Source organism: Bos javanicus, chromosome 3 (assembly GCF_032452875.1).
Source record: "Bos javanicus breed banteng chromosome 3, ARS-OSU_banteng_1.0, whole genome shotgun sequence".
NCBI classification, from domain to species: Eukaryota; Metazoa; Chordata; class Mammalia; order Artiodactyla; family Bovidae; genus Bos; species Bos javanicus.
This window is the reverse complement of record NC_083870.1, coordinates 31,863,455-31,889,083: the sequence shown is the minus strand read 5'-3', so window position 1 is coordinate 31,889,083 and position 25,629 is coordinate 31,863,455. Positions and strand designations below refer to the sequence as shown.

General features: G+C 42.5%; 2 protein-coding genes, 1 long non-coding RNA gene and 1 other non-coding gene across 5 annotated transcripts in view; 1 reads left to right on the top strand and 3 right to left on the bottom strand.

Annotated features, from left to right (window-relative positions):
• The window catches only part of LOC133244120 (uncharacterized), a 315,193-nt gene that overhangs the window by 26,443 nt on the left and 263,121 nt on the right, over window positions 1–25,629 (bottom strand). The window lies entirely within an intron of this gene.
• Window positions 1,516–12,253, top strand: DDX20 (DEAD-box helicase 20). Its single transcript, XM_061410809.1, has 12 exons — window positions 1,516–1,616; window positions 1,795–2,143; window positions 2,779–2,873; window positions 3,518–3,686; window positions 4,283–4,397; window positions 4,519–4,661; window positions 4,802–4,940; window positions 5,039–5,097; window positions 6,381–6,463; window positions 6,788–6,893; window positions 7,015–7,116; window positions 10,721–12,253. Exons 2-12 carry the CDS (start codon window positions 1,843–1,845, stop codon window positions 11,884–11,886), a joined length of 2,478 nt encoding a protein of 825 aa, XP_061266793.1. The 5' UTR covers window positions 1,516–1,616; window positions 1,795–1,842; the 3' UTR covers window positions 11,887–12,253.
• LOC133245452 (small nucleolar RNA SNORA8) lies at window positions 17,383–17,519 on the bottom strand. Its single transcript, XR_009735709.1, has one exon. It is a non-coding gene; the product is annotated as a small nucleolar RNA SNORA8 (small nucleolar RNA).
• Window positions 17,959–25,629, bottom strand: part of KCND3 (potassium voltage-gated channel subfamily D member 3) — a 222,000-nt gene continuing 214,329 nt past the window's right edge. The window contains exons 5-7 of one of the 2 annotated variants that reach the window (XM_061410810.1): window positions 24,140–24,196; window positions 22,514–22,761; window positions 17,959–21,606 (exon numbers count right to left, since the gene is read on the bottom strand). In XM_061410810.1, the coding sequence (XP_061266794.1) occupies window positions 21,405–21,606; window positions 22,514–22,761; window positions 24,140–24,196 (507 nt within the window). In that variant the 3' untranslated portion in view covers window positions 17,959–21,404. The remainder of the gene's footprint in view (window positions 21,607–22,513; window positions 22,762–24,139; window positions 24,197–25,629) is intronic. The other variant, XM_061410811.1, reaches the window with a different exon arrangement.

Sequence of the window (25,629 nt, the reverse complement as noted above, 5' to 3'; positions counted from 1 at the left end):
TCTGAGCAAGGGCACCACTCAGGAGGCTGTTGAAGTAGGATGATAAAGGGACCTAAAATAGGACAGAGCTATGGAGACTGGAGAAGAGATATGGATGAGATATTCGGAGGCAAAATTACCTGCCCTTGTAACTGTTAGAAAGGGGAGGGACTTCCCTGGCAGTCCAGGGGTTAGGATTCGCCACTTTCACTGCTGGCCTAGTATTCAAGGGGTTCACTCCCTGGTTGATCCCGAACGTTGCACCATGTGGTCAAGAAAAAAAAAAGAAGAAAAAAAGAAAGGGGAAGTATAGTGCAGGATGCAGTCAAGAATAATTCTGAGGTTTGGGATTCAAAGATTAGGTGAATGAAAGAGGTAGGGTACTAGGAAGAAGTCTGAAACCTTTACTGCTCACTCCCAAGGCCCCCTTCTTTCATAGGAACAGTTGATACTTTGTTGGCGTTTTATAAATTTCTAAGAAAAATGCATCTGAGGACCCCTTCCCAATGAGATTACCAAGCCAAAGTCCTACCTCTTTTGGAATCTGAATCATCACTGTGTGTGTGTGTGTGTGTGTGTGTGAGAGAGAGAGAGAGAGAGAGAGAGAGAGAGGGAGAGAGGGAGGGAGAAGGGAAATGTAAACTGGTGAGAGATAATGACCAGAATTACGGTATCAGGACAAAGGCAAAAGTTGGGGTTAGATGCAGGATTATCTTTAGATTTGGAATTGTAAGATTAGGTTCCAGAAACACTTACATTGGGAGTTATGATTCAGACTTCGTTATAGGAACTCATTTGTTCAATAAATATTGAGCACTTACTCTGGGTCGGATTGCTTTTTTCCAACAAGGGATATTGAAGAGAACAAGAGAGATTAGATCTCTGTCCTCATAGAGTCGGGGAGACAGACAATAAACACGATTTCAGCTAGTGATAAGTACCATGAAGAAAAATAAACCAGAACATGGGAATAGAGTGATGAGAAAAGCTGGGGAGCTGCCAGGATGAGGGACCTATCTCAGGGTGTTCAGGAAAGTCTTCTTTGAAAAGGTGATATTTGAGCTGAGACCTAAAGTTGTTCTTGAAATGATGTTGGGGAGGGATAGGAGCAACGCGCAGAAAACATTAAATTTGAGCTTAGACATCGAAGTGGATGGAGGTGTTGAGACGGCAGATAGAGGTACAAGTGTGGAGTTCAGAGGTCGGAGGTGGAGATTCGAATGTGGGAGCTGTCAGTGCAGTTGCTGGTTCCTATCCGATTTCTTTTATCAGGGCTAACTGTGTGCCAGGTACTGTGCTAGGGGTTGGGGACACAAAGAGGAAACCACACAGACATATACTACGCAACGTGGTCAATCGTCTCGCTGTACTCCGGGCGCTCTCCGAGAGCGCAGGTCAAGGCAGCGAGTTGGGGCGGGACAGGGTGGGGATCGGGAGGGAGCGACCGCGGAGTCAAGGCCCGGAGGCGGGGAGCTTGACGCACAGACCGCATCACAAAGCCAGCTTTGTGAGGCAGCCAACTCTGGGCGCTGGGCGGGGCGGACCCGCCCACAGAGGGCCTTGGGGCGGGGCGGGGCGGGGCGGTGCTCCCATCGCTAGCGCGGCGCCCTCTACAGGTCGCAGGCGGCGATACGCTGGTAACCTCTGTTTTCCTCTCCTCCCTTTTCCCGCCATCCTCTGGTCACATTTTTTGTTGTTGTTGTAGTTGTTTCTGAGTGTTTCTAAGCCTTCAACTTCCCCTCCTTTTCGAGGCCTGGCGTGTCAGTGTCTTCGCGGGAAGAGTGCCAATAAAGTTTTTCCTCTTCTCGCTCTCAGGCTCTCAGCCTCGCCCCAAGTACCGCGAGATCCGGTGGCGCGGCTACCATGGCGGCGGCGTTTGAAGCCCCAGCGGCCTTAGAGACCGTGGAGACCGCTATGCCGGCGGAGCGTGTGGCCACGCAGTTCTCGGCCCCGGAGCCAGCCTCCCGGCCGGTGCGGACCCTACGGACGGCTCACGACATCAGCGGCCCGCGGACCCGCACTGGGGACGTGCTGCTGGCAGAGCCAGCAGACTTCGAGTCGCTGCTGCTGTCGCGCCCGGTGCTGGAGGGCCTTCGGGCGGTTGGCTTCGAGCGGCCGTCGCCCGTGCAGCTGAAGGCCATCCCTCTGGGGCGATGTGGACTCGGTGAGGGAGGGAGCACTAGCGGAGCCAGGAGGGCCGAAGGTGGGGGATGCTGGGGGCGGTCGAGCCATGGCGAAGGCCGGGAAGGGCCCAGGGCGGCTGCCTGCAGGGTCACGACACCGCATTCCGCGAGCCTCTATTTCCTACACTGTCAAACGGAGGCGCAGTACTGAATTTGGAGATATTTAAGGTCCATTCCATTCTGACAAGTGATTCTACGTTTGAGAAAAGCAAACAGTAAGGATCTCGGATAAGATCATCCTGGATTAGGGTAGGCCCTAAATCCAGTGACTAAAGCCAGAAATTGTAGTTACACAGCTTCGCGCCAAGAAATATCAGAGCCATCAGAAGCTGGAAGAGACAGGGAAGAATTGTATTGAGACCATAGAGCCTTTGGAGGGAATGTGACCCTACTGATACTTTGATTTCATACTTCAAACCTCTGGTTCTTAAGCCTAAAGAAGAAAAGAAATGGTAGGGGTTCAGGGAGGAGGCCTGTTTCTGGATATGGCTTCATGCTTTTTTAAGAGTTAAGGGTAAAAACCAAAGTGCCAACGATGTGATCTCTGGAGACCCTTCTAGTTCTGGGATTCGTACCTAAGTTTCTTCAGTCCTAGCTAACTTTTTTTTCTTCTCAGATTTAATTGTTCAGGCTAAGTCTGGAACTGGGAAAACCTGTGTCTTCTCCACCATTGCTTTGGACTCTCTTGTTCTTGAGAACCTAAGTACCCAGGTGAGTTTAGCTCAGATGACCCAAAGGAGGGTGTGTTATGTGGATTTTACTACACGTCAGATGAAATACCAGTGGCTCCTCAGAGATAGAAGTGAAGTTGGTGAATGATTCCCTTGAGGCATAGATGACAAGTATACGGGGAAAGTAGACATTGAGGCTATTGAGTGGTGGAGGTATGGATGGGATAGTGACCAAATAGAAGTTTAGAGATTTCTGTTATTACTACATGTTAAATAAAACAAGTCTGCCATGTGTATCAATTTTGTCATTTCTTGAGAATACAAATAGGGATTTTTTTTATGCTTTTATTTGCTCACCAGATTATGGTGAGGTTTAGCATTTTGCCTGATTTGTGGTAATGAGGTAATTGGCTGTTGTCGTAACTAGGTGGTTCTTAACAGTGACTGTATTATACTGATCTCCCATTTTCTAGATTCAGAGTGTGTCTAAGATGGCCTTACCCAAATTAACAGGAGATTTGGGTTTGGGGATCATTTCTTCAACAAAGATATGTTAAAGATAATATGATTTGCCCATGTTATCTGTAAACAATTATGCCAGGCACTGGGGATATCTTTTTGAGTCCTACCTTATATATTTATTCTGCTGACTTGTTAAAGGTATATTTTATGTTTTGTTTTTAGATTTTGATCTTGGCTCCGACAAGAGAAATTGCTGTACAGATACATTCTGTTATCACAGCCATTGGAATAAAAATGGAAGGGTTAGAATGTCATGTGTTTATTGGAGGGACTCCATTATCTCAAGACAAAACCAGACTTAAAAAGTGTCATATTGCTGTTGGTTCTCCTGGTAAGATATCAGCACCTTTTAATTACTAGGCTTTTAAGTAACTGAGCACTTTAATATAACAATAAGAATATGGCAGTCTTTGATAACTATGGTAATTATTTTGAGTATTAAAGATGAAGAACATTAGATTAGTGAGATATAAACACATGACTGGATTACCAACAGAATGTATAAAATCTCCATTCCTAAGGATGTTTAAGTATGGGATAGGCCTTTGAAAAGAAGAGTATTGAGATGACTTTCAGGAAGCCCTTCTAAGCCATGGATTGGGATTATTCTTTGCTTCCGTATTATCTTTCAGTCATGAATCACTCAGAATCACAATCGCATTCAGTGCCTTACAGCTCTTAATAGGAATAGTGTTTATTTTCCATACATATTGGTGATGAAATGTGAGGGAAGAATAACAGATTTAGGCAGGATCAGAACTCAAGATTTCTAATTTGTGGGGTTTAGTGTGTAAATAGAGAATAGTGAGGGTTGGCTCAGATCAGCAGTTCCACCTGTTAAGTAGAGTAACAGAATTGGTTGAAATTTCCACAAATTGGTGCATTGTGAATATTTGAATATGTTTTGTTTTGTTTTCTGGAATTTAGGCAGAATTAAACAACTGATAGAACTTGACTACTTGAATCCAGGCAGTATACGTCTCTTTATTCTTGATGAAGCAGATAAGCTCTTAGAAGAAGGCAGCTTCCAAGAGCAAATAAAGTAAGAAAAATAAGTACTTGATTATTAAAATGGTGCTCCAAAGTATCTGTCTTTGGCTTTTCTAAGTGGTGATTACCATCTGAATAGTTTTCAGAGTGTGTGTTTTTCTTTTATTTTGCAGTTGGATTTATTCTTCCTTGCCTGCAAGTAAACAGATGTTGGCAGTGTCAGCTACTTACCCTGAATTTTTGGCTAATGCTTTGACAAAGTACATGAGGGAGCCCACTTTTGTAAGACTAAATTCCAGTGATCCGAGTCTAATAGGTGTGTATAGATATTGGATTTGTTACTTACTGGGTTTGTTCATGATATTCTGGAGCTTTCTTTTGTTTAGTTGTCTATTGCTTTCATATTTGCTTTATTTAGCAAATAGGTTTGTTTTAACAGAAGACTCTTCTTTATAGGTTTGAAGCAGTATTATAAGATTGTCAATTCATACCCTTTGGCCCATAAGATTTTTGAGGAAAAGACTCAACATTTACAGGAACTGTTCAGCAAAATTCCATTTAATCAAGCCTTAGTCTTTTCTAACTTACACAGCAGGTACTGTACCTTAAAAGTCATCTGGGGAACTTATGAAATACAAAGATAGGTGTGGGCAGTATTTGTAAAATTATAACCCTCTGTGTTATTTTTCATAGAGCACAACACTTGGCTGATATCCTTTCTTCTAAAGGCTTTCCTGCCGAGTACATTTCAGGTAACTTCATCTCTTAACTTTAATCTTTGTTGAGTATCCTGACTTGAAGCTTCTCCCAAGTCAGAAGAGATACCACTTTATGAGTTGACTTGTTAATGTGGGGTTATACTGAGTCTTTAGAGTAAACGGAATTTCAGGTTTATTTTTCACTGAGATTTGGTTATACCAATATCCTTGTTTTTTTAAGAAGTAACATGGTTTATAATATAGTAGAAAACTTGAGTTATATACACAAATAACTGATTTTATAGAAACAAAGTCTTTTTTTTGTCTTAAGATAATCATGTTAAAATTGCTAAGAATTGCTGACTGAATTGACTTTTATGGTCTCTTGGAAGGCAAAACTGATTGATTTTCATTTATTTATTTATGACTGTGGTGGGTCTTCATTGCTGTGAAGGCTTTTTCTCTAGTGTCAGCGATTGGGCTTTTCACTGCAGTGGCTTCTCTTGTTGTGGAGCATGGACTCTAGGCTCGCAGGCTTCAGTAGTTGTGATGCATGGGTTTAGTTGCTCCACAGCATGAAGGATCTTTCCAAACCAGGGATTGAATCCATGTCTCCTGCGTTGGCAGGCAGATTCTTTATCACTGAACTACTACCAAGGAAGACTCAGAACTGATTGATTTTTGACACAAAGGTGAATTATTACTGCTGACCTAGGAATGGAAGATTTAAAGGAATTTTTGATCAGTGAGAGCCTTTTTAGAGTTTTGGTTGCTATCTCAGCTTAGTTTTTAACCTGTTAGTATAGGCTTGTTTGGTAATGATATATCTCATGGACCAATATTTGGACTGTAGATCACACTTCAATACCAAATTGATAAGCAGCTGATTAAAGCAATTTTATTTTGCTAAGAATTGTTAAACCTTATATGTAACTTTTAGATATAATGTTATATCTGCAGGCATAGCCTAAGTCACCGTTTAAAAATGAATTTTTAGGGACTTCCCTGGTAGTCCAGTGGTTAAGACTCTGTGTTCCCACTGCAGGGAGGCATGAGTTTAATCTCAGGTTGGAAAACTAAGATCCCCACATACTGCAGCTAGGCCAAAAAATAAAAATAAGAAAAAAATTAAAATTGAATTTTGAGTTGATTGCCTAACTATATTTTAAAAGATTCTGACTTTAGGTCATAACCTAGATTTCCATATAATGACAGAATTAACTTTGGTTGTTACATTTTTTAACTGTTAAGACTGGGTATTACTATTTCTGCTTTTTGTGGATTTGATAAATGTATATTAGCTTGTTTTATGTGACTTTATTTCTGGATCTTTTTAGGCAACATGGATCAGAATCGGCGTCTTGATGCTATGGCTAAACTGAAGCAGTTTCATTGCAGAGTCCTCATTTCCACAGATCTGGTAAATTTGCTGTTCAGTTTGGGTGACTAATCCATCTGGACATATGTTATCAAATGTACAGATTTCAACTATTACTTTAGGTGGGTGTATCTGACAGGAATACCAGAAGATAATCATATTCCAGTGCTGGGGAATATGTTTTCCTAAAACTGTCTTTTGTGTTTTTAATATTTATTCTTGAAGGCAGTTATTTATTAGAAACAAATTTTCCTTTGCTCCTAAATATCCTCCTGTTCTTAATTTGGCTCTTGGTTACACTAGAATAATGGTGTGTCCATGCAGTCGTTACTGCAAACAAGCACTTGTTCTTTTCTTCAATTCAAGACTTCCCGTGGAATTGATGCTGAGAAGGTGAACCTAGTTGTAAACCTGGATGTACCATTGGACTGCGAGACATATATGCATCGAATTGGCAGAGCTGGCCGTTTTGGTAAAAAGAAAAAAATTGAGATGCTTTCTTTAAGGGGAGGAAGCTATACTGTGGCAAGTGGACTTGGAATGTCATTTATATGAAAACTGACTAACAACTTAACACTCTTTCGGTGCTTTAGGAACTTTGGGACTGACAGTGACCTACTGCTGCAGGGGAGAAGAAGAAAACATGATGATGAAAATTGCCCAGAAATGTACTATCAATCTTCTGCCTTTACCAGGTATATTTTATCTGTTTCATTTGCTGTTGAAATAATAATGGTAATGATGATAGGCCTAATAAAAATAATAGCAAACATAGAGTATTTATGATGTGTAATGTTCTAAGTATTTATAAATATTTATGTATGTTAACTCATCTAATGCTCACCACAATCCTTTGAGTTATGTGCTATTATTATCTACCTTTTGTAGAAGAGGATATTGAGACAGAGAGAGGTTAACTATTTGCCTAAGGTCTTAAAGTTAATAAGTAGCAGGGAGAAAATTGTAAGCTAACAATATATTTTTCACATGAAAAGTGAAAAATATATTTCTGTTGTATTAACTCCATAGTTTATAGCCTTCAAATTTGATTTTATTCTTTTATATCAAGGATGTATCTTACCTTTTATGTTGTGGTGAAGATAATTCTTCTCATGTTCTCCTTTGTTATTATGAGGAAGTATCTTTAATTTGAATGTTTAAGTATTTTCTTTTGATTATAATGAATCATTTATCAAGCTTCTTTTTAAAAGTGCCATCTTGGAAACAATGCATGTTTTGAAACTATTAATGATTTCTTGAAAACTTTTTTTAAAAACCCTAAACTCTTGTGTGGAAATATGATTTATATGCTGTACGGCTGACCCTTGAATAACATGGGAGTTGGAGGTGCTGAGCCTCTGTGCAGCATAAGTCCCTGTATAACTCAGAGTCAGCCCTCCATATCTGTATTTCCACATTCACTGATTCGGCCAACAGCAGACTGTGTAGTACTGTCATATATACTGGAAGAAGTCTGTGTATGACTGGACCTTCAAACCCTCAGTTCAAACCTGTGTTATTCAAAGGTCAACTGTATATGTTAATGTATGCATGTTAGTGTGTTCAGTTCAGTTTAGTCGCTCAGTCGTGTCCGACTCTTTGTGACCCCATGGACTGCAGCACGCCAGGCCTCACTGTCCATCACCAGCTCCTGGAGTTTACTCAGACTCATGTCCATTGAGTTGGTGAAGTCATCCAGCCATCTCATCCTCTGTCATCCCCTTCTCCTCCCGCCTGCAATCTTTCCCATCATCAGGGTCTTCAAATGAGTCAGTTCTTTGCATCAGGTGGGCAAAGTATTGGAGTTTCAGCTTCAACATCAATCCTTCAAATGAATATTCAGGACTGATTTCCTTTAGGATGGACTGGTTGGATCTCCTTGCTGTCCAAGGGACTGTCAAGAGTCTTCTCCAACATCACAGTTCAAAAGTATCAATTCTTTGGTGCTCAGCCTTCTTTATAGTCCAACTCTCACATCCATACTTGACTACTGGAAAAACCATAGCCTTGACTAGATGGACCTTTGTTGGCAAAGTAATGCCACTGCTTTTAAATATGCTGTCTAGGTTGGTTATAGCTTTTCTTCCAAGGAGCAAGCATCTTTTAATTTCATGGCTGCAGTCGCCATCCACAGTGATTTTGGAGCCCCCCAAAATAAAGTCAGCCACTGTTTCCACTGTTTCCCCATCTATTTCCCATGAAGTGATGGGACCAGATGCCATGATCTTCATTTTCTGAATGTTGAGCTTTAAGCCAACTTTTTCACTCTCCTCTTTCACTTTCATCAAAGGCTCTTCAGTTCCTCTTTGCTTTCTGCCATAAGGATGGTGTCATCTCCATATCTGAGGTTATTGATATTTCTCCTGACAGTCTTGATTCCAGCTTGTGCTTCATCCAGCCCAGTGTTTCTCATGATGTACTCTGCATGTAAGTTAAATAAGCAGGGTGACAATATACAGCCTTGATGTACTCCTTTTCCTATTTGGAACCAGTCTATTGTTCCATGTCCAGTTCTAACTGTTGCTTCCTGACCTGCATACAGATTTCCCAAGAGACAGGCATATATATATATATATAAAAGCAGGTGTGTATACACACACACACACACACACACACACACACATACACACACATCAATCAGTTCAGTCTCTCAGTTCTGTCCGACTCTGTGATCCCATGGATTGCAGCATGCCAGGCTTCCTTGTCCATCACCAATTCCCGGAGCCTACTCAAACTCATGTCCAATGCGTCAGTGATGCCATCCAACCATCTCATCCTCTGTTATCTCCTCCTCCATATATTATATAGATACATATATATATATATATTGTATAGTTATATAAACATATATATAAATAATCTTCTAGAAAATGGGATATGTTATTGAATAAATATGGCAGTGAATATTTGCCAATATATTTCACTCCTTTAGTGATTTTTACAAAGCTAGATTAAGCACAGGTCTAGGAGTACTGTGAATTTTAGTAGTTCTGGCTTTGTGATAATTCATTTTATTATCTTTTTACAGATTTTTAAAATTACTCTAAGCTTATGTCCGGGTTTACAAAGTATTTGTTTTTAGAGTAGATGGTCTTTAGGTTCTCTGAGACTATATTTTGTTAATTCTCTCTATAAGTATTGATAATCTTTGTAATTATAAATACAGAAAAAAATTGAAAATTGACATAGGAGGAGTAGGCCTTGTGGTAGGATTCAGTATCATAACATCTAGTGATAAAAAGTTGTCTTTGGTTACTGGAAAATGACATGTATTTGGATCTTTATGAAGTGTTAACAGAGCCCTGAAATTGTGAGAAAATGATACTCATGGTGTTAGATCTGTATTGGACTAGACACTTGTGTGACCACAGACTGTTCAGGTGAGTATCCAGGAGCAGGATTAGGAGGGAAATTGACCTGAATGATAGATCTCTGCAAGCAAGGGATATCATCTTAGCAGGAATCTGAGTTTAGTCAGAGTTTCTATTCAATGAAGAATCAAGAGCCCCAGCTGAAGAATCCAGATCTGAGGGAATGAGTAGTGGGTACACATACATGGAACAGCACCAGCAATGACAGGTGAGCTCTTTGTAAAGCTGAGGCTCTGTGTACTTGCTCTAAGATGAAAATTGGTCACACTTTGGAAAGACCTGAGTGTAGGTGGAAGCAAATTGTCACACCTGGCTGGAAGAGGAAATTCAGAGGGTTGGAGCCAGTACATTTTTTTAGATTTACAAGTGCCATTGATATCACAGGTCTTTTCACAGTCATCTATCTGTCTTTTTTCCCCTGTGGAGGTTTTTTCCCTCCACCATTGAGGGAGTTGATTTTTTCCCGGGTAGAATATAATATAGGGTGGCAGATTTACTTGGGTGCAGAGTTGCGGTTGTAATATTTCCCAGTTGGTAAGTTTTAGGGAGCATGGTCTGTTTTCTAATACCTTTGTTTTGCTGCTATGAGTCGTGAGATCACAGGCAGAAGTTGGTGAGAGGGAGATGACGAGGGGTAGGAGAACTGCTACAGAGGCACCTTACTCCTAGAATCAGCTCTTTTCACTGAGAGGTTAGAGGGTGATACTGCTAATGAGTATGGGATGGTCTTGTATATTTGTCACCAAAATTCTTTCCTGTGAGGATTACTTAGGTCTTTTAAAATACTAATATATTAAGCTTCTTAGTATATTGTTAGTATATTTTGTTTCTTAACTCTTTTGACCATGGAAAGCTTTATTAAACCATTCAGAAAATGCTGGTCTAAAGCAACTTGAGAATTTAATACTTTTTAATTCCTTTTATGTAGATCCTATTCCTCCTGATCTGATGGAAGAATGTTTGGATTGGGATGTGGAGGTTGAAGCTGCCATGCATACATATGGTTTAGCAAGTGTACCTACCCAGCCTCTAAAAAAGCATATTCAAAAAATAGAGAGAACCTTTCAGACTCAGAAAGCTCATGGTAAACACATGGCTTCATCTAGGAATACTTCTATATCTACAGTATCAGTGAAATCAAAAAGTAATACCAAACAAAAACTTCCTGTGAAAAGCCATTCAGAGTGTGGAATCGTAGAAAAAGTCATATCACCAAAAGAACTGGGCTGTGCAGTACAACCGGAAGAGCAAATGAAGAATTCTGTTCAGACCTCTATTGAAAACCCTACTAACAGTCAGCACCAAGTCAAAGAAGCTTCTGTGTCACTCCCCAAAATTCCTTGTCTGTCTTCCTTTAAAACCCATTTGCCGTGTATTTTGACTTTTGCAGAATTGGTGGAGGATTATGAACACTATATTAAAGAGGGTTTAGAGAAACCTGTGGAAATCATCAGACACTACACAGGTCCTGGGGATCAGTCTGTGAATCCTCAAAATGGTTTTGTGAAAAACAGGATTACTGAAGAGAGAGTGCAGATATTGGCAAGTAGCAGCCAGTCTGGAGACTCCGAGAGTGACAGTGATTCTTACAGCTCAAGGACTTCTTCCCAGAGCAAAGGAAATAAGTCATACTTGGAAGTTTCTTCTGATACTCAGCTGAAAGACTCAGAATCTATTCCTATGGATGGCCATATCTCTTTGGAACAGCCTCTGAATGGAAATGACACCCCTAGCCTAGTAGAGTATCAAGAATCAACTGAAATCCAAGTAAAGACAAGGCATAAGGAGGGCGCTAACCATAACCAGAGAGCTAAGCAGAGCCGGAGAAACCTTCCCAGGCGATCTTCCTATCGATTGCAGACAGAACCCCAGGAAGATGGTTGGTATGACTGCCAGAGGGAAACACATCCAAGTTTTTCTGATACATATCAGGACTATGAGGAGTACTGGAGAGCTTACTACAGGGCATGGCAGGAATACTATGCTGCTGCTTCTCAGTCGTATTATTGGAATGCTCAGAGGCATCCAAGTTGGATGGCAGCCTATCAGATGAATACCGTTTATCTACAAGAAATGATGCACAGCACCCAGTGACAGTAGGCTGCCCCTCACACCATCTGGGCATATCAAGTGATTGCCATCCTCCTTGACCTATCGGGGAGTGGTGTATAGTGGCATTTTTTGAGGAACTGGAGAAGTCTTGAGGCTTTCTGCTGGGACATATCTATTTTTCAGGTTGTTTTGACCTAAATCAACCTGATGTAGGTCAAGTGTATTATCTTTTTAAAGATCTTTTTAAAGAAACTCCCTGGATTAGATTCCTGAAAGAAAATTTGGGGGATGTAAAGCTAAAGGTCCCAGGGTGCCATTTTCTATAAGCCGTTCTGAAAAGAAACACTGAAAAAGACTTATACCACTGCTTACTTTAAAAGAAATAAAAACCTTGAGATTTGAAAGGTAATGCTGGTTTATGTTGTGGAGTTCTTTCCAAAAGTCTTGGGCTGCATTTCCATAGAGGTGTGTTCTTACAGAAATTTGTAGCATGGTAGATAGAAAACTGCTTCTCCTTTTGGGAATAAACATTGATTTAGACTTTCCCAAGGTCCTTGATTTGATGCTATTTGCTTCCAGTGAAAAAAGAAATTCAGCCAAGTGTGCTGACATGTTTATTGTTCATCTTTTGATGATGATGTCTTATTTTTAAGATTATGGGAGCTGTCTGTGTTTTTGATATGCATTAAATAGCTAAGGATCAGTGGCTGTCTTTTGTTTCTCAGGAAAAGGAGCAGCTCTTCATCTTTGTTGATTTTTGGATCCTTTTATGAATCTGATGAAAGCTATAGATTTGTCCCAAAAAGTTTCTCATTCTGTAAACAATTTTTTTTCAAAGGGTTCATAGACCTTTTGAAGCCCATCTCTGGGACCCAGATTAATAGCTGCCTTATTCTGCTAGTTAGTAGGCTAAGGGAAGTTTCTAGCATTTTTCTGAAATTCTGTGTCTATAAATTATGATTTAGAAAAATGTAATTAGAAGTTACATATTCTTTAATTTCTTTATAGCATCCCTTTTATGAATTCATGTTTGGTTCCAAATCCTTTCTGTGAAAGGGATTTGTAGTGAGAGAACCACCTATGAACAGAGATATGTATTTACTTTTTAAAAGGGAAGCTCTCCTTTCCTGTGTACATACTTGTCTAGGCAGTATTAACATTTTCCCCCAGGGCTGTCAGCAAACATCTGCAGCCATTGTCATTAACTGTCCAGCACTCACATAACACAGCCCTAATGGTTTAACTTAGATTCCTGTCATTTTGGGTTGGGCAGTGATAGGCTTTACTTATACATACCAGTACTGTACATGTATTACCAAGTTAGAGTGAATTAACACTGTAAATAGCAAATCCATAATTAGGTCCAGCATGTCATTAAGATGACTTTAATTACACGTTTAAGATCCTGTTGTTACATAATTGAGCTTAGCTCTTTTTTTTTTTCCCTACCCTTTTCCCCCACAGTACAGCCAAGTTCACAGTTTATCATTGCTAGGGGATTTTAATTAGGATACTTCTGTATCTTAATTAGAAATTAGGATACCCATTAGTCTTGAAATTAATTGGATTCTCTTTTAGGGTTGTCTTTTTTGTGTTTGCTTTTTTTTAAAAAAAAAAAAAGGAAAATAAGCTGGAGGTAAGCATATACCATAACACATGAAGATACTGATTTCATTTTTCATAAGCATTTTCCTTGGAACATTTCAGCAGTTACCTTTCCCAGATAAGAGGTATAGTTATTGTGCTGGCTGTGGAAGGAATCTGCTGAAATTATCAGTCTAGGTGCACATCCCCCTAATCTGTTAGGAGCTGTAGGTAGGTTTTAGGCAGATTTACTTGAGAATGTTTTGTGGTGTAGTGGAAGGAGTGTTTGTCTTAGTTGACTCTCTGCTACCAACTTTTTTACCTTGTACTAGTCATTTAACCCAGAGAAGGCACTGGCACCCCACTCCAGTACTCTTGCCTAGAAAATCCCATGGACGGAGGAGCCTGGTAGACTGCAGTCCATGGGGTCGCTAGAGTCGGACACGACTGAGCGACTTCACTTTCACTTCACTTTCATGCATTGGAGAAGGAAATGGCAACCCACTCCAGTGTTCTTGCCTGGAGAATCCCAGGGACGGGAAGCCTGGTGGGCTGCCGTCTATGGGGTCGCACAGAGTCGGACACAACTAAAGCGACAGCAGCAGCAGTCATTTAACCTCTCAAAGTCCAATAGTCTCACCAGTAAAAGGAGGCAGTTAGACCAAAAGATTTTTAGGGTCCCTTCCAGCTCTAAGATTTAACTGGTACATGACTAATAAGATAATTTCTAGAGAAAAGGAATATCTTTTTATGAGTATAGAGAGCCTTTATACATTTACATACATGACTACTATGAATTGGTTTAATGTCTGACTTCTAGAATACTAAATCCATACATTTATATAGCTGTTCAAGTTAGACATAAATTAGGCTAGCAGCATTAACATGTAGAGAAGTGTTTGGGAAACCTGTTGCTTTGGATGATTCTGACTTAAAGAATATAACTTTGGGTAATTAAAAGTAATCTTTAAAAGTAGTGTAAATATTGCAGTAATAATTGCTAACCTTTTAAACCTAACCTAACCTTAAAAAGGGCTTCCTTGGTGGCTCAGGCCATAAAGACTCCCTGAAGTGTGGGAGACCTGGGTTTGATCCCTGGGTTGAGAAGATCCCCTGGAGAAGGGAATGGCAACCCATTTTAGTATTCTTGCCTTGAGAATTCGATGGACATAGGAGGCTAGCAGGCTACAGTTCCTGGGGTCACAAAGAGTTGGACATCATGACTAAGCTACTAACACGATCACTAACCTTAAAAAAATGGTTTAAAAGTAAGAGCCCTTGAACACTAAAAATAATTGAACAGAAATTATGATACTTAATGGATCAACTTGTATGAGTCAAGGGAGTAGTTTAAAGTCTTAGGTATTTTTCCCCTCCCTCAAATATAAATAACCCTATCTTAATCTTAAAAAATAAAATTATATTTTTGATAGTCATAACTGACATTGGAACTGCATTACCAGGTTCTCTCATTTTGACAGAATATGTTTATTGCTTTGTGTCTGTGAACAAGCATGTATACCCCAGTTAACATGTGCTTTTTTCATGAAAAAGCACATATTGCTCACCATGCATTTGATTTCATTACTCTGCTCCAGATTGTTTGAACTGTGGATCTGTAGTGACACCTAGTGGATGACAAAGCTATGAACATTAGTGATAGAAATGAATTTCACAGCCAACTCAGGGCCTTCTGGCATCACACATTTGCTTTACATTTACACACAGCAAACCTTATATTTGCTTTAACCTTACAATTTTCATCGATGGCTGTTGTGGGGAAATCAAAAGAACTCCCATTGTTCTTGCCACATTATGGTGAAATGTGAAAATGCCAGTTCTCACTACCTAAACCAGAATTACTAAGAACAGATCTTCAAGATATCTAACCCAGTCCCCTCATTTTTAAGATGAGGAAACAAACTGAAGCCAAGAGAGAAGAGACTGGGAGCTTCCCTGGCAGTCCAGTGGTTAAAGACACCCGTGCTTCCACTGCCAGGAACAAGGGTTCAATCCCTGGTCAGGGAACTAAGAATCCTGTAAGCTGCGGGGTGTGACCACATGCACACACACAAACACTGATGTGAAGTCATATAAATGATAGAACCTGAACATGTGCTCTGTCCTCTAATATCCAAGCTTTTTGCTATACTCTATATAGCGTTTAATTTTGAGTTTTCCTTTTAGTTTGAGACGTTGGTTTAGATGGTAGATATTCAGTGTATTCTCAGCAGAACCAGTACGGATACATAAAAGCCTATTTTTCTTTCAGTAATGCAGGGCTGAGTCTCAAAATAGAGCTGTTGACAAATGCAATCAAATGCTTTCCCTGTTAGTGAACATCCATGACTAAAGTATACAAGCAGGCAAGAACCATCTCGGATGTCATAAAGGAGTTGCTCGCATTGAGGGAGGATGGGGAAGGGAAGATGAGACCAGAGCTTAAGCACCCTTCTGAGATTCTGTGACTTTCTGGCGAGGGAGAAAGTCTCTGTTCAAATTACCCTTATTTTCTAATGTAGAGCAGGAGAATACAGGTATTAAACAGTCATAATCATTTTGTGGCACGTTGTTTAATCCAGATTGGATACATCGGGTACAGCAGTGGCACATGACTCAATACTGTAAATGATACACATTTTAACATACGCACTACAGTTTCAAAAGAAGACAACAGGAAACTCAAGAGTTGGTTTGTTTTTTGTTGTTGTTTCCATAGAAAGATTTCACATGTTTATCTTTCTGCAGTTTTGTACAGTATTTCTTCTTTGCCATTGTGATGTTGGTAAGCAAAGCCCATTTATTATATGAAAATAGAAAAGAACACACGTGATGTTTTTCACGATAACATTAATGGGGGAGGGTGACCTCTAAGGAAAACATTACATTGGAATGTCTGATTATCAAAAATATACCATCCCTCCCACCACCCAGGTTTGTAAAATAGTCTATTGGTCCAAGGAGCCCCCCAGGACTTGGGTCAGTGCCCTACACTGGTTAGTGTGACATCATCCAGTGTAGTTGAGAAACCTGCTAAGAGAAATTCATTCCCACACTTGATGAGAAAAACATAGAACATTCTGAATTGAAAACAAGACTCAAAAGGAACCCCTTTAAAGCTGTTTCTTTTTCTGATCCACTTTCTCTTAGTTCTAATGATGCTCATCATGATGCTGTTTGGGCTCCAAGGGTGACAGGTCATAACATTTTTCCTTCACTCATTTTAAAGCTTTGCAGAGATTTCATAAGGAACTCAGGGAAAGTAGTCTTTTGGGTCCCTGTTATGGTTACCATGCCAACTAGATGAGAAGGGAAACTAATATTGCCTTAGATTAACAGCGTTAGGATGTTTATGCCTTGTATTTCTCTGGTAATTGAAGTGAGGGGAGCCTGGATCACTAGAATTCATTAATAGCCTAAACATCTAGGTTTAGATCAATTCTAAAAAGTGACATGATCCTGAGCTGCAGGAATCATCGTTTGAAAACTGGGTCAGGTCCTCAAGCATATCCATAAATTCATGCTTGTTAATTGTGAATCAGCATTAACTGGCCATTTTAATTTTTGTTCAAATTTTTTATTTTTCTTACTTTCACTTTTCCACTTGCTGACTTTATCCTCCTGTATGATCGTAGACTCACGTGTTCAACTATCATTGAGAATACCTAGTCTTTTGAACAGGATTCTATGCAACTGGTCTTGAGCTTGACACTGGTAATAAAAGGAGGGGATGAAGGAGGAATAGTACAGTGTGTGCTTCTGGAGGTCCTGGCTCAGGATGGTTCTGAAAGTCCAAGTATTAAACATATAAGCAAGCCTCAGAGTAATACAGCATAATGTCAAGGGAAAAGTCCCAGGGCAAGATGTCTAAGCTCTGGATTGCGATCTTAGTTCTGCCACTAGCTTGCCATGTGAATTTGAATGTCACTCAGCTTCTTCTTTTTTTTTTTTTTTACTTGTATCAGTAGAAATACCAGGTCTAACATGCACAAAGCAAAAAAACCAACGATGCCAGATACTGAATTTATATCGCACTGTCTTTTGAACAGCCAGCAGGAACAAACTGCTGAATGCAGATACCATGCAGTGCAATCACTCAGCTTCTTTCTGCCTGTTTTCCCCTCTGTGAATTAAAGATTTAGTTCTTGATGTACTACCACCAGAGGTTTTAGAAAGGATTAAAGACTACATAAAGTATGCTTTAAAATGTCCTAGCCCTCTCTTCATTAAGGGCATTGGAAAGACAGCATTGGACTGAAAAAACCTGACTGTACACTTACTCACCTGCGTTTGACAGAATTGATAGGCCTTAGCTGATTCTATCTAGTGGATGGTGGTTTCCAAGGTATGGGTTATACTGGTACAGTCAGGTGGTTTCAAAGGGCTTGTGTCCAAGTAATAATTGGCATTCACACATGACTATGTCTGTAGTTATAGCAAGTAATCTCTGATGGGTCTTCTCTGAGCATTGTTGCTGAGAGGCAATGTGTGTAATGGAAAAAGCATTGGACGAATATTCAAGGGACTTGGGTTCTGACCCCAGCCCTGTCATTAAATGACCTCATGACCTTGAGCAGGTCACTTAATTTCTCTGGGCATCAGCCTATACTGTAAAATGACTTAGATAGTCTCTAATCTCTTCTAGTTTGATATACTCTTAATTCCGTGTTTTCTAAGTTTCCATTCATTTGAATGTAGCGTATTGGTTTGTTTTTAACCCTCCCTAATGTTAAGTAGGATCGAATGGGTAGTTTTGTGAATCTTCTATTATGCTGAAGTGATTCATGAAAGAACTATGAAAGCTCAAGCCATTTCCCCAGAAAGCCATTGTCCCCTGGAAACCCTGATAATATCCCATTTCTTCAGTCACTGGCCATTAAGTTAGACATTAAACTGACGTGGCACATTTGGCCTTTTTGTTTACTTACAAATACCCTTTAGCAGTATTGGCCCTTCTGGCTGTATTCCGTTGTGTAGACAAGCCATTTTCTTGAGTGAAGTGGATTTCTCATCTTTGGCTAAGACTACATTGAGGGATGGAGCTGAAGGGGTTAGTCTAATGGTCCTTTGAAATCCAGGTGAAATCCTTCCAGGAGCAAATCCACCCCACTGAGACAACCCAAGCTTTTTATCAGCTGTGAAGTGAAGTCGCTCAGTCGTGTCCGACTCCTTGTGACCCCATGGACTATAGCCTACCAGGCTCCTCCGCCCATGGAATTTTCCAGACAAGAGTACTGGAGTGGGTTGCCATTTCCTTCTCCAGGGGATCTTCCCAACCCAGGGATTGAACCCGGGTCTCCTGCACTGCAGGCAGAGGCTTTACCATCTGAGCCACCAGGGAAGCCCCAGTGGTCATTTAGGACCTGGTATAATGTGAGATTTGGAAATGAAGTTTAAGGAATACAAAACATTCAGTTCATTAGGGTCAAAAAACAACAGGAAATTATTTGGGACATGATTTTTAAAATTTCTTCATTAATTTTTATGGGAACCACTAATATGCTCCCCCAGTACACTACCAAACACGTCCCAGGTTGGAGCAGTCATTATTCTAACCCTGTGATGATCTGTTCTTAAACACAGTTCATTCACATGTATATGTAACCATGCTCCTATTTACCTCTTTATCCTTTACCCCATTCAGTTCTCATGATACATACTTAGAAACTTTAGACCTTCCTAACTTTGTTCCATTATCCATTCTTTCAAGAGAAAAGTTTCTTTTCTAGTCCTTGGCCTGCCATTTAAATGGAGTCCAGCCCAGTCCTCTGCCTTCCCTAATGAGACATATGTATGACATGAATGGGTTGAAGAACTTATTCCCGAGTGTGTTTAGGTTGTTGTGTGTTTGTGTATACACACGAATTCCTCTGTAGTTGTAAAGCCTTTCTGCCTACTTCTACCATGAGCTCAGAGGGCCAGAACCACCCCATTCTCGGGTTAGGGGGAAATCAGAGAAAGGACCCAGTCAGTGACCAATGAGGACAGCGTGAAGTAGAAGGCTCCCTCTCCTCTGCCCTTCTGCTCACCTTCTGGCTAGGTGTCACCTCACAACCCTTTGACTTTCTCCTTCTGCAGGGTCAATAGAGCTGGGGTCATAGGGAAGCCAATGAAGGTAATTTTTAGGTTCCAGGCTAGTGAAACTCCTCTGGATGCCTCTGGTGGGCAGAAAAATTCTCGGCCCATGATTAAACAGCTAATCACTAAGTTGCTGAATGGATAAAGAGTTCTTGAGGAACTCCTATATCTCAGAATCCAGGCTAGAGAGACTGCAATAGGCTAGCTAGGGTTTGGGAAGGGTGGTAAGGGCTTTGTCACTCACCCCAAGGCCCACCTGCTCTGCTAAAAGCAGTGAAAATTGATTGGATTCCAGAAATAGTGTTCCCAGCCCCACGTGGCTACAAACCACTTGCACAGAAATGTGTCTGGGTTTTCCGGAAATAATTACTTCCTCACTTTCAGGGGGGTGATCAGGCTTCTACCCCATTTCAGTTATCTTCAGGGACAGCTGGCCTAAAGACTCTTCGGACCCCAAGGCATCATTCAGACCAGGTAAGTATATCATCTGTGATCTCTCACTTGCTTTCACTCTGGAGAATCCTTCATGAGGCACCCAGGCTTAACCTTCTGCAGCCTCTGTGGGAGTTGCCTCAGGTATGAGATAAGTCAGAGCTTGGTCCCCATACCACTGCCTTCTCGGCAGTTAACTGCTCATGGAGCCTTTTGGCAGAGCTCTGGATGGGCTTTATGGTGGGTCCTGAAAGAAGGGTGCAGAGCAAGGTGCCACAGGGGCCGGCTGCTGCTGGGAGCCCTGGGTTCTTCTGTTCTCTCTCCACTGGCACAGGCCGAAATTTCCTGTGCCTCTCCAGTGTTGGCTGTTTCCTTTTTCAAGATCCCAATGTGATAAATCTGGTCATTCCCTTTCTTCTCCAGAAATGCAAACTTCAAACACCAGTGGTTCCAATCACAAGGGAAGCACTCTGCTCTTTAAGGTAGATGTCCCTCATCCCTAAATGCCCATTTTTGCTCTGTTCTGTTCTCTTCCACCACTGCATTCACATAAATAGAACTCCCGGGCATGAGTCTGTAGTTGCTTGGCAGTGGAGAAGGCCTTCTTTAACATCTCAGGATCACCGGGGTCCGTGTTGAGACAGATGGCTAGACACAGAGAAAAACACCCAGGGGGTGAAGCAGAGAGGTACAGAGACAAAGCAGACAGGGACAGACAGAGGGTGAGTGTTGCTGTGTGGTCACTTGGCAGCTCTGTGCAGGTCAGCTGGGCAGTGGGGCCCAGACTCATTTGACCTCATCTACCTGGGGGAACGAAGAGAGAACTCAGCAGTAACTGACTTCTTAGCCTAAAAGCTTTTGCTATAAAAGGAGAGAGAGAAAAAAACAAAAACAAAAACCCTCACAAAATGCAGTTTTGGTTCAAAGGTATTGGGTCCATGGAGAAAAACATTTCACAAAACTCCGTTGGTGTTTTTGTTTTCCACCTTTTCCCATGAATAAATATTATCCATTAAGAGCCTTGAAAAAGGTGCTTAAATACACAGTGTTATATTTTCTTCCTGTTTTGCATGTGACAACTCGGCCTCTGTGCTGCTCTTGGTCTTGTATTTTCTTCACTGGGGTCTCCAGAAACATCTGTTATTTGGTCTGAGGCTCCCCCCCCTCCGGGCCCTGGCCTGGCTCACAGCCTGTACCCCCACATCCCATCCCTACCCCCACCCATCCTCCCTTCCTCTGGCCCCAGCAAGATGCAGTAGCTCAGGGCTGTGTCCACGCCAGCAGCAGTGAACCTCACGTGCCCCTTCGCTGCCTCCTTCTCTTCCAGGCACAAGTTTCAGTGCTAGGGGTGCAACAGGGCAGGCAGGAATAGTGGGGAAGGGGGAGGGAGTGGTCCCAGTGGCCACCCACCAACATGCCAGCCCCCTTCACTCCCACTACCTGCACTGGCCCTCTGTCCAGTGGTTTTACAAGGCAGAGACCTTGACAACATTGCTGGCTATGGAAGGAATGTTCGTGTTGGGGCCCGGGCTGGCAGGGGGTGGCCGACTTTCACCTTCTGGGGTTAGTGCTGGGGGAGTGGGGATGCTGATGATGGCTGTGGTGATCTGGGATGTTTTGCAGTTTGGTCTCAGTCCGTCATCTGCTTTCAAATTAAGGCTGGAACGACTGGGATAAAAAAAAGAGTGAGTTGATGATGGTTCATCTTGCTAGTGTCCCAAAGCTTCTGTGACTCTCTACATGTCTAGCTTATAGTAACTAGGAGGTGGTTTGGGTGTCCCTCTATCTCTGCTTTTGGTATTTGGCCTGTAATTATCCATTCTGATGATTATTCCTCAACTACCCCAAATTGCAAAAGTCATGCATATTGGGTTTTGGAATTCAGAGTATACATTTTCCCCTCCATTGTACTATTTCCTGTCATTTGTTTAACTTGATTTTACTTCCCCTGAATTCCTTGCAATTCATTGGAGGTAGTGGGAAGTGGCTTAAATATAAGCAGAATCACTTTGTGATGCACAAACAGCCTGGGATAAGCCATGTCTAATACAATTGTGAAAATTACTTTCTTGAGAAAACAGTCATTCTCTCCACCAGGGAGGTCATTTTTGGATTTTGGTTGTGACTTGTTTCTCATATCTAACCACCACCCCCCCCCCCCCCGCCCCAACCACCACTGGGCCTAAACATGCTATAGTGTCCTAAGCATAGGAGGGACTTCTGGGCTAACTTGCAAGTATGAGAAGGAAGGTGGGGGAGGCCCTTGTATTAGATATGGGGGAGGGAGGGCCAAAGACCCCAGGGTTCTCCTAACGTGGAGATGGCATCACTCTATGAAAGTGAAAGTCTCTCAGTCGTGTCCGACTCCTTGCGACTCCACAGACTATACAGTCCATGGATTTCTCCAGGCCAGAATACTGGAGTGGGTAGCCTTTTCCTTCTCCAGGGGATCTTCCCAACCCAGGGATCAAACCCAGGTCTCCCACATTGCAGGCAGATTCTTTATCAGCTGAGCCACAGGGAAGCCCAGGGAGTGCCTAAAAGCCTCAGGGAGCGATGGACGGGAGCCACCCACCTGGTAGTGAGGGAGGGCTGCTCACTGCCCTGGATGTGGATCGTGCTGAGCTCTTGCATGCTGCGCAGGCGGGTGGCCGGCAAGTTGGAATTGGGCAGGTGTGTGGTTTTCTTACTACGACGGGAGCAGCAGGTGGTCGTGAGGCCCGGGTGGCTGGACAATGAAGGACTCCGTGTGGACGGGTAGTTCTGCATTGAACTCTCCATGCAGTTCTGCTCAAACATCTGCTCATCTATGAACTCATGGTTCTGTGGGAAGCAGAGGGAGAACAGGTAAGAGAGATAGGAAGTGGGGGCGGGAGGGGGATGAGCTCCAGCACTCTGCCTCTGTTCTGGGCCTTGAGAGGAGGGTGCCCAGCTGCCTGGAGCACCAAGAAGCATTCCGGACCCGGGGGTGTCCCACAGGCATCGAAGGAAGGAAGGAAGAGATTCCCATGGGCGGCCCTGGTCAGCAGACTGAAGGGCGGACACTGCAGTCATGAAATCACAATGTTTCCTGTACTTCATCTACGGCTTTGGCTGAAGGGATATAGAGGGATGTGGAGGGATTTTGTGGCATCCTCAGAGCTGAAGCAAAGACTTGCCGGACTTTGTAGGCTTTGACAGGATTGCCCCGGCAGGGGCAGCAGGCAGGGAGTCCCTGACTGTGAGTAGTGGGTGTGCTAGGTTGTCTTTTTCTGGCTTTACTGGGTGAGGTCCTTATGAATCCTGGGTAAGCATGAGACACAAGATTTTAAAGGCATTGAATTATTCACAGAATTTGGAGAGCTTTGCTCTTGAAGGCCAATGGGGTCACAATGTCAGAGTTATTGTTTCTTTTGATGATTGATTTTTTCCCACCTGGTTATGGGTTGAAGTGAAAGTCAGTTAGTCGTGTCCAACTCTTTGTGACCCCATGGACTGTAGCCTGCTACGTCCATGGGATTCTCCAGGCAAGAATACTGGAGTGGGTTGCCATTCTCTTCTCCAGAGGATCTTTCCAACCCAGGGTTTGAACCTGGATCTCCTACGTTGCAGGCAGACTCTGTACCGACTGAGCTGACAGGGAAGCTGGTTATGGAGTATGGCTCCTTAATACACCTAAAGGCACAGGATTCCCTAGGTCAAGTGTCAGCATGGGGAGGGGATGCTAACAGACTGTCAGTGGAGGCCATCAGGATAGGGTGGAGTGCAACACAGGATGACTATAATATGGTTGTTTGGCCAAGGTAACTAAACATCTATGGCATGAACAGCCTGGCCAAGGCTGCCAGAGTGAGGAGAAGTAGCATGAGAACAGAGTTCAGAGAGAGAGAGACCAGCCCCGACATTCGATACCAGCAGTTCCCATGGAGTTGGGGGGTGGGGGCATAGACAGACGTGGCACATGGACACTCACAGGATACCAACACTAGTTCCATGTCCCACCACCCCTCCAAGCCCCTGGGGAGGTCAAAAAAGGGAATCAGAAAGGCACAAGAAAACTGGAAGCCTGAGCTGGTCCTGGGTGTGACAGCAGAGGTGGAGTAAGCCCCAGAAGAATCAACAGCGCATGCAGAGAACCAGACCAGGGGGTAAAAAGAGGAGACTCCACAGACTCAGAGGAATCAGAGAGAGAAACATCAATCAAAGTTTTAAAAAGTTATACCTTGATGGTGGAGGTTCGTACAGATAACAGGGGATCATCCACAAGATAGGACAACCCCTACAGGACAACATGCCAACAGAAGATAAAAACACCATTGATTGTACATTCCAGCATTCCCAAGCTCAGTTCTGACATTCAGTCTCTCAATCCCAGCATTTCACCCTCGCTCGCTCCCCGCATTCTTCCTCCTTTGTCCCAGCATTCCACCCCTGGAGTCCAACATTCCTCCCCTAAAACCCAGCATTCCATCTTTTAATCCCAATATCCCCCCACCCCCAATCCGACATTCTTTCCCCCAAATTCGGCATTCCACCCCTTCAATGCCAGCATTCCATCCCTCAATTCCAAGATCTCATTTCTTCAATGCCAACATTCCATCCCTTCAAACCCAGTATTAAATTTCACCCATATCCTTTCAACTTACACATTCCACCCAGCACATGCAACTTGGAAAGGGCAGTTGGGTCCAGGCCTATTTCTTTGGCAAGCTCTGAATCTTTGAGAAAAATTCTAGATATGCATATACAGTTCTTAACTCTATGAAATATTGGATAAATCCTGGAAACTAGGGTTTTCAGAGTACCTTGGGTTTTCAGAGTACTAGGGTTTTCAGTACCACCTTGGAAGTCCTCATTGGGTTCAACTGCCATCCAGTGTCTCCCTTTGTCTCATCTAAGAGTCATCTAATATCTGTTCTCCCCACATCTGGGAGGCCAAGATATGGAATATAGAGAATTAGAAAGTTCCCTCTTTAGTGTGCTGAGCCCTGACTTTGGGCTTTTTGGGGAGGGAGATCCTAGAAAGAAACAGCAAAGTTTCCCTTTGTCCCTCTTTGGTTGTCCAGCCTGACTTCTCCTCCCTCCCCACTATTTCTAACACTTTTTGCCAAGGGTCCAGGGTTGGCCCCACTGCCCTTCCTTTCAGCCTGTTGGTGAGGCACAAGCATCATTCCACATTCCAGCTGGGGTACCCTAAGCCATGACTCTATTTTAACAATAAGCCTTTCAGAATCTGAATTCCCTGAGAATCGCAGGGTGGCTAAGACGGGGTGGCACTGGTAAAATCCCTGGCTAGAGCAACATATGCACTGCCTTTTTCATTCACTGTCTCCTGTTTCAAGTGGAGTGGAGGGAGCAGAGGGACCCACAAGTTCCATCCGTCTAGCCCCAGGGTTGGGACAGAAGTTGACATTCTTCTCTGCTGTCTTGTAGCAATCTATTATAAATTCAGCCCTACTTTTGAAGAGTGATGCCCATCAGAACTGAGAAACTATAGACATAGCCCTTAGGCCTCAGTAACTAAGAAATGGGCCATGGGGATGGGGATAGAGGGGTTGTGTGAGAAGTCCAGGGGAATGGCCTCCTCTGTGCCACTGCAGGACAGAGCTGGCCTCCGACCCTTGGGGTCTTCCTTCTGAGGGTTGGTAGAGACCTCATTGCTACTCTTTTGATCTAAGGGGACAGACTTTGACTTCTGAAGCTTGGCCCAAG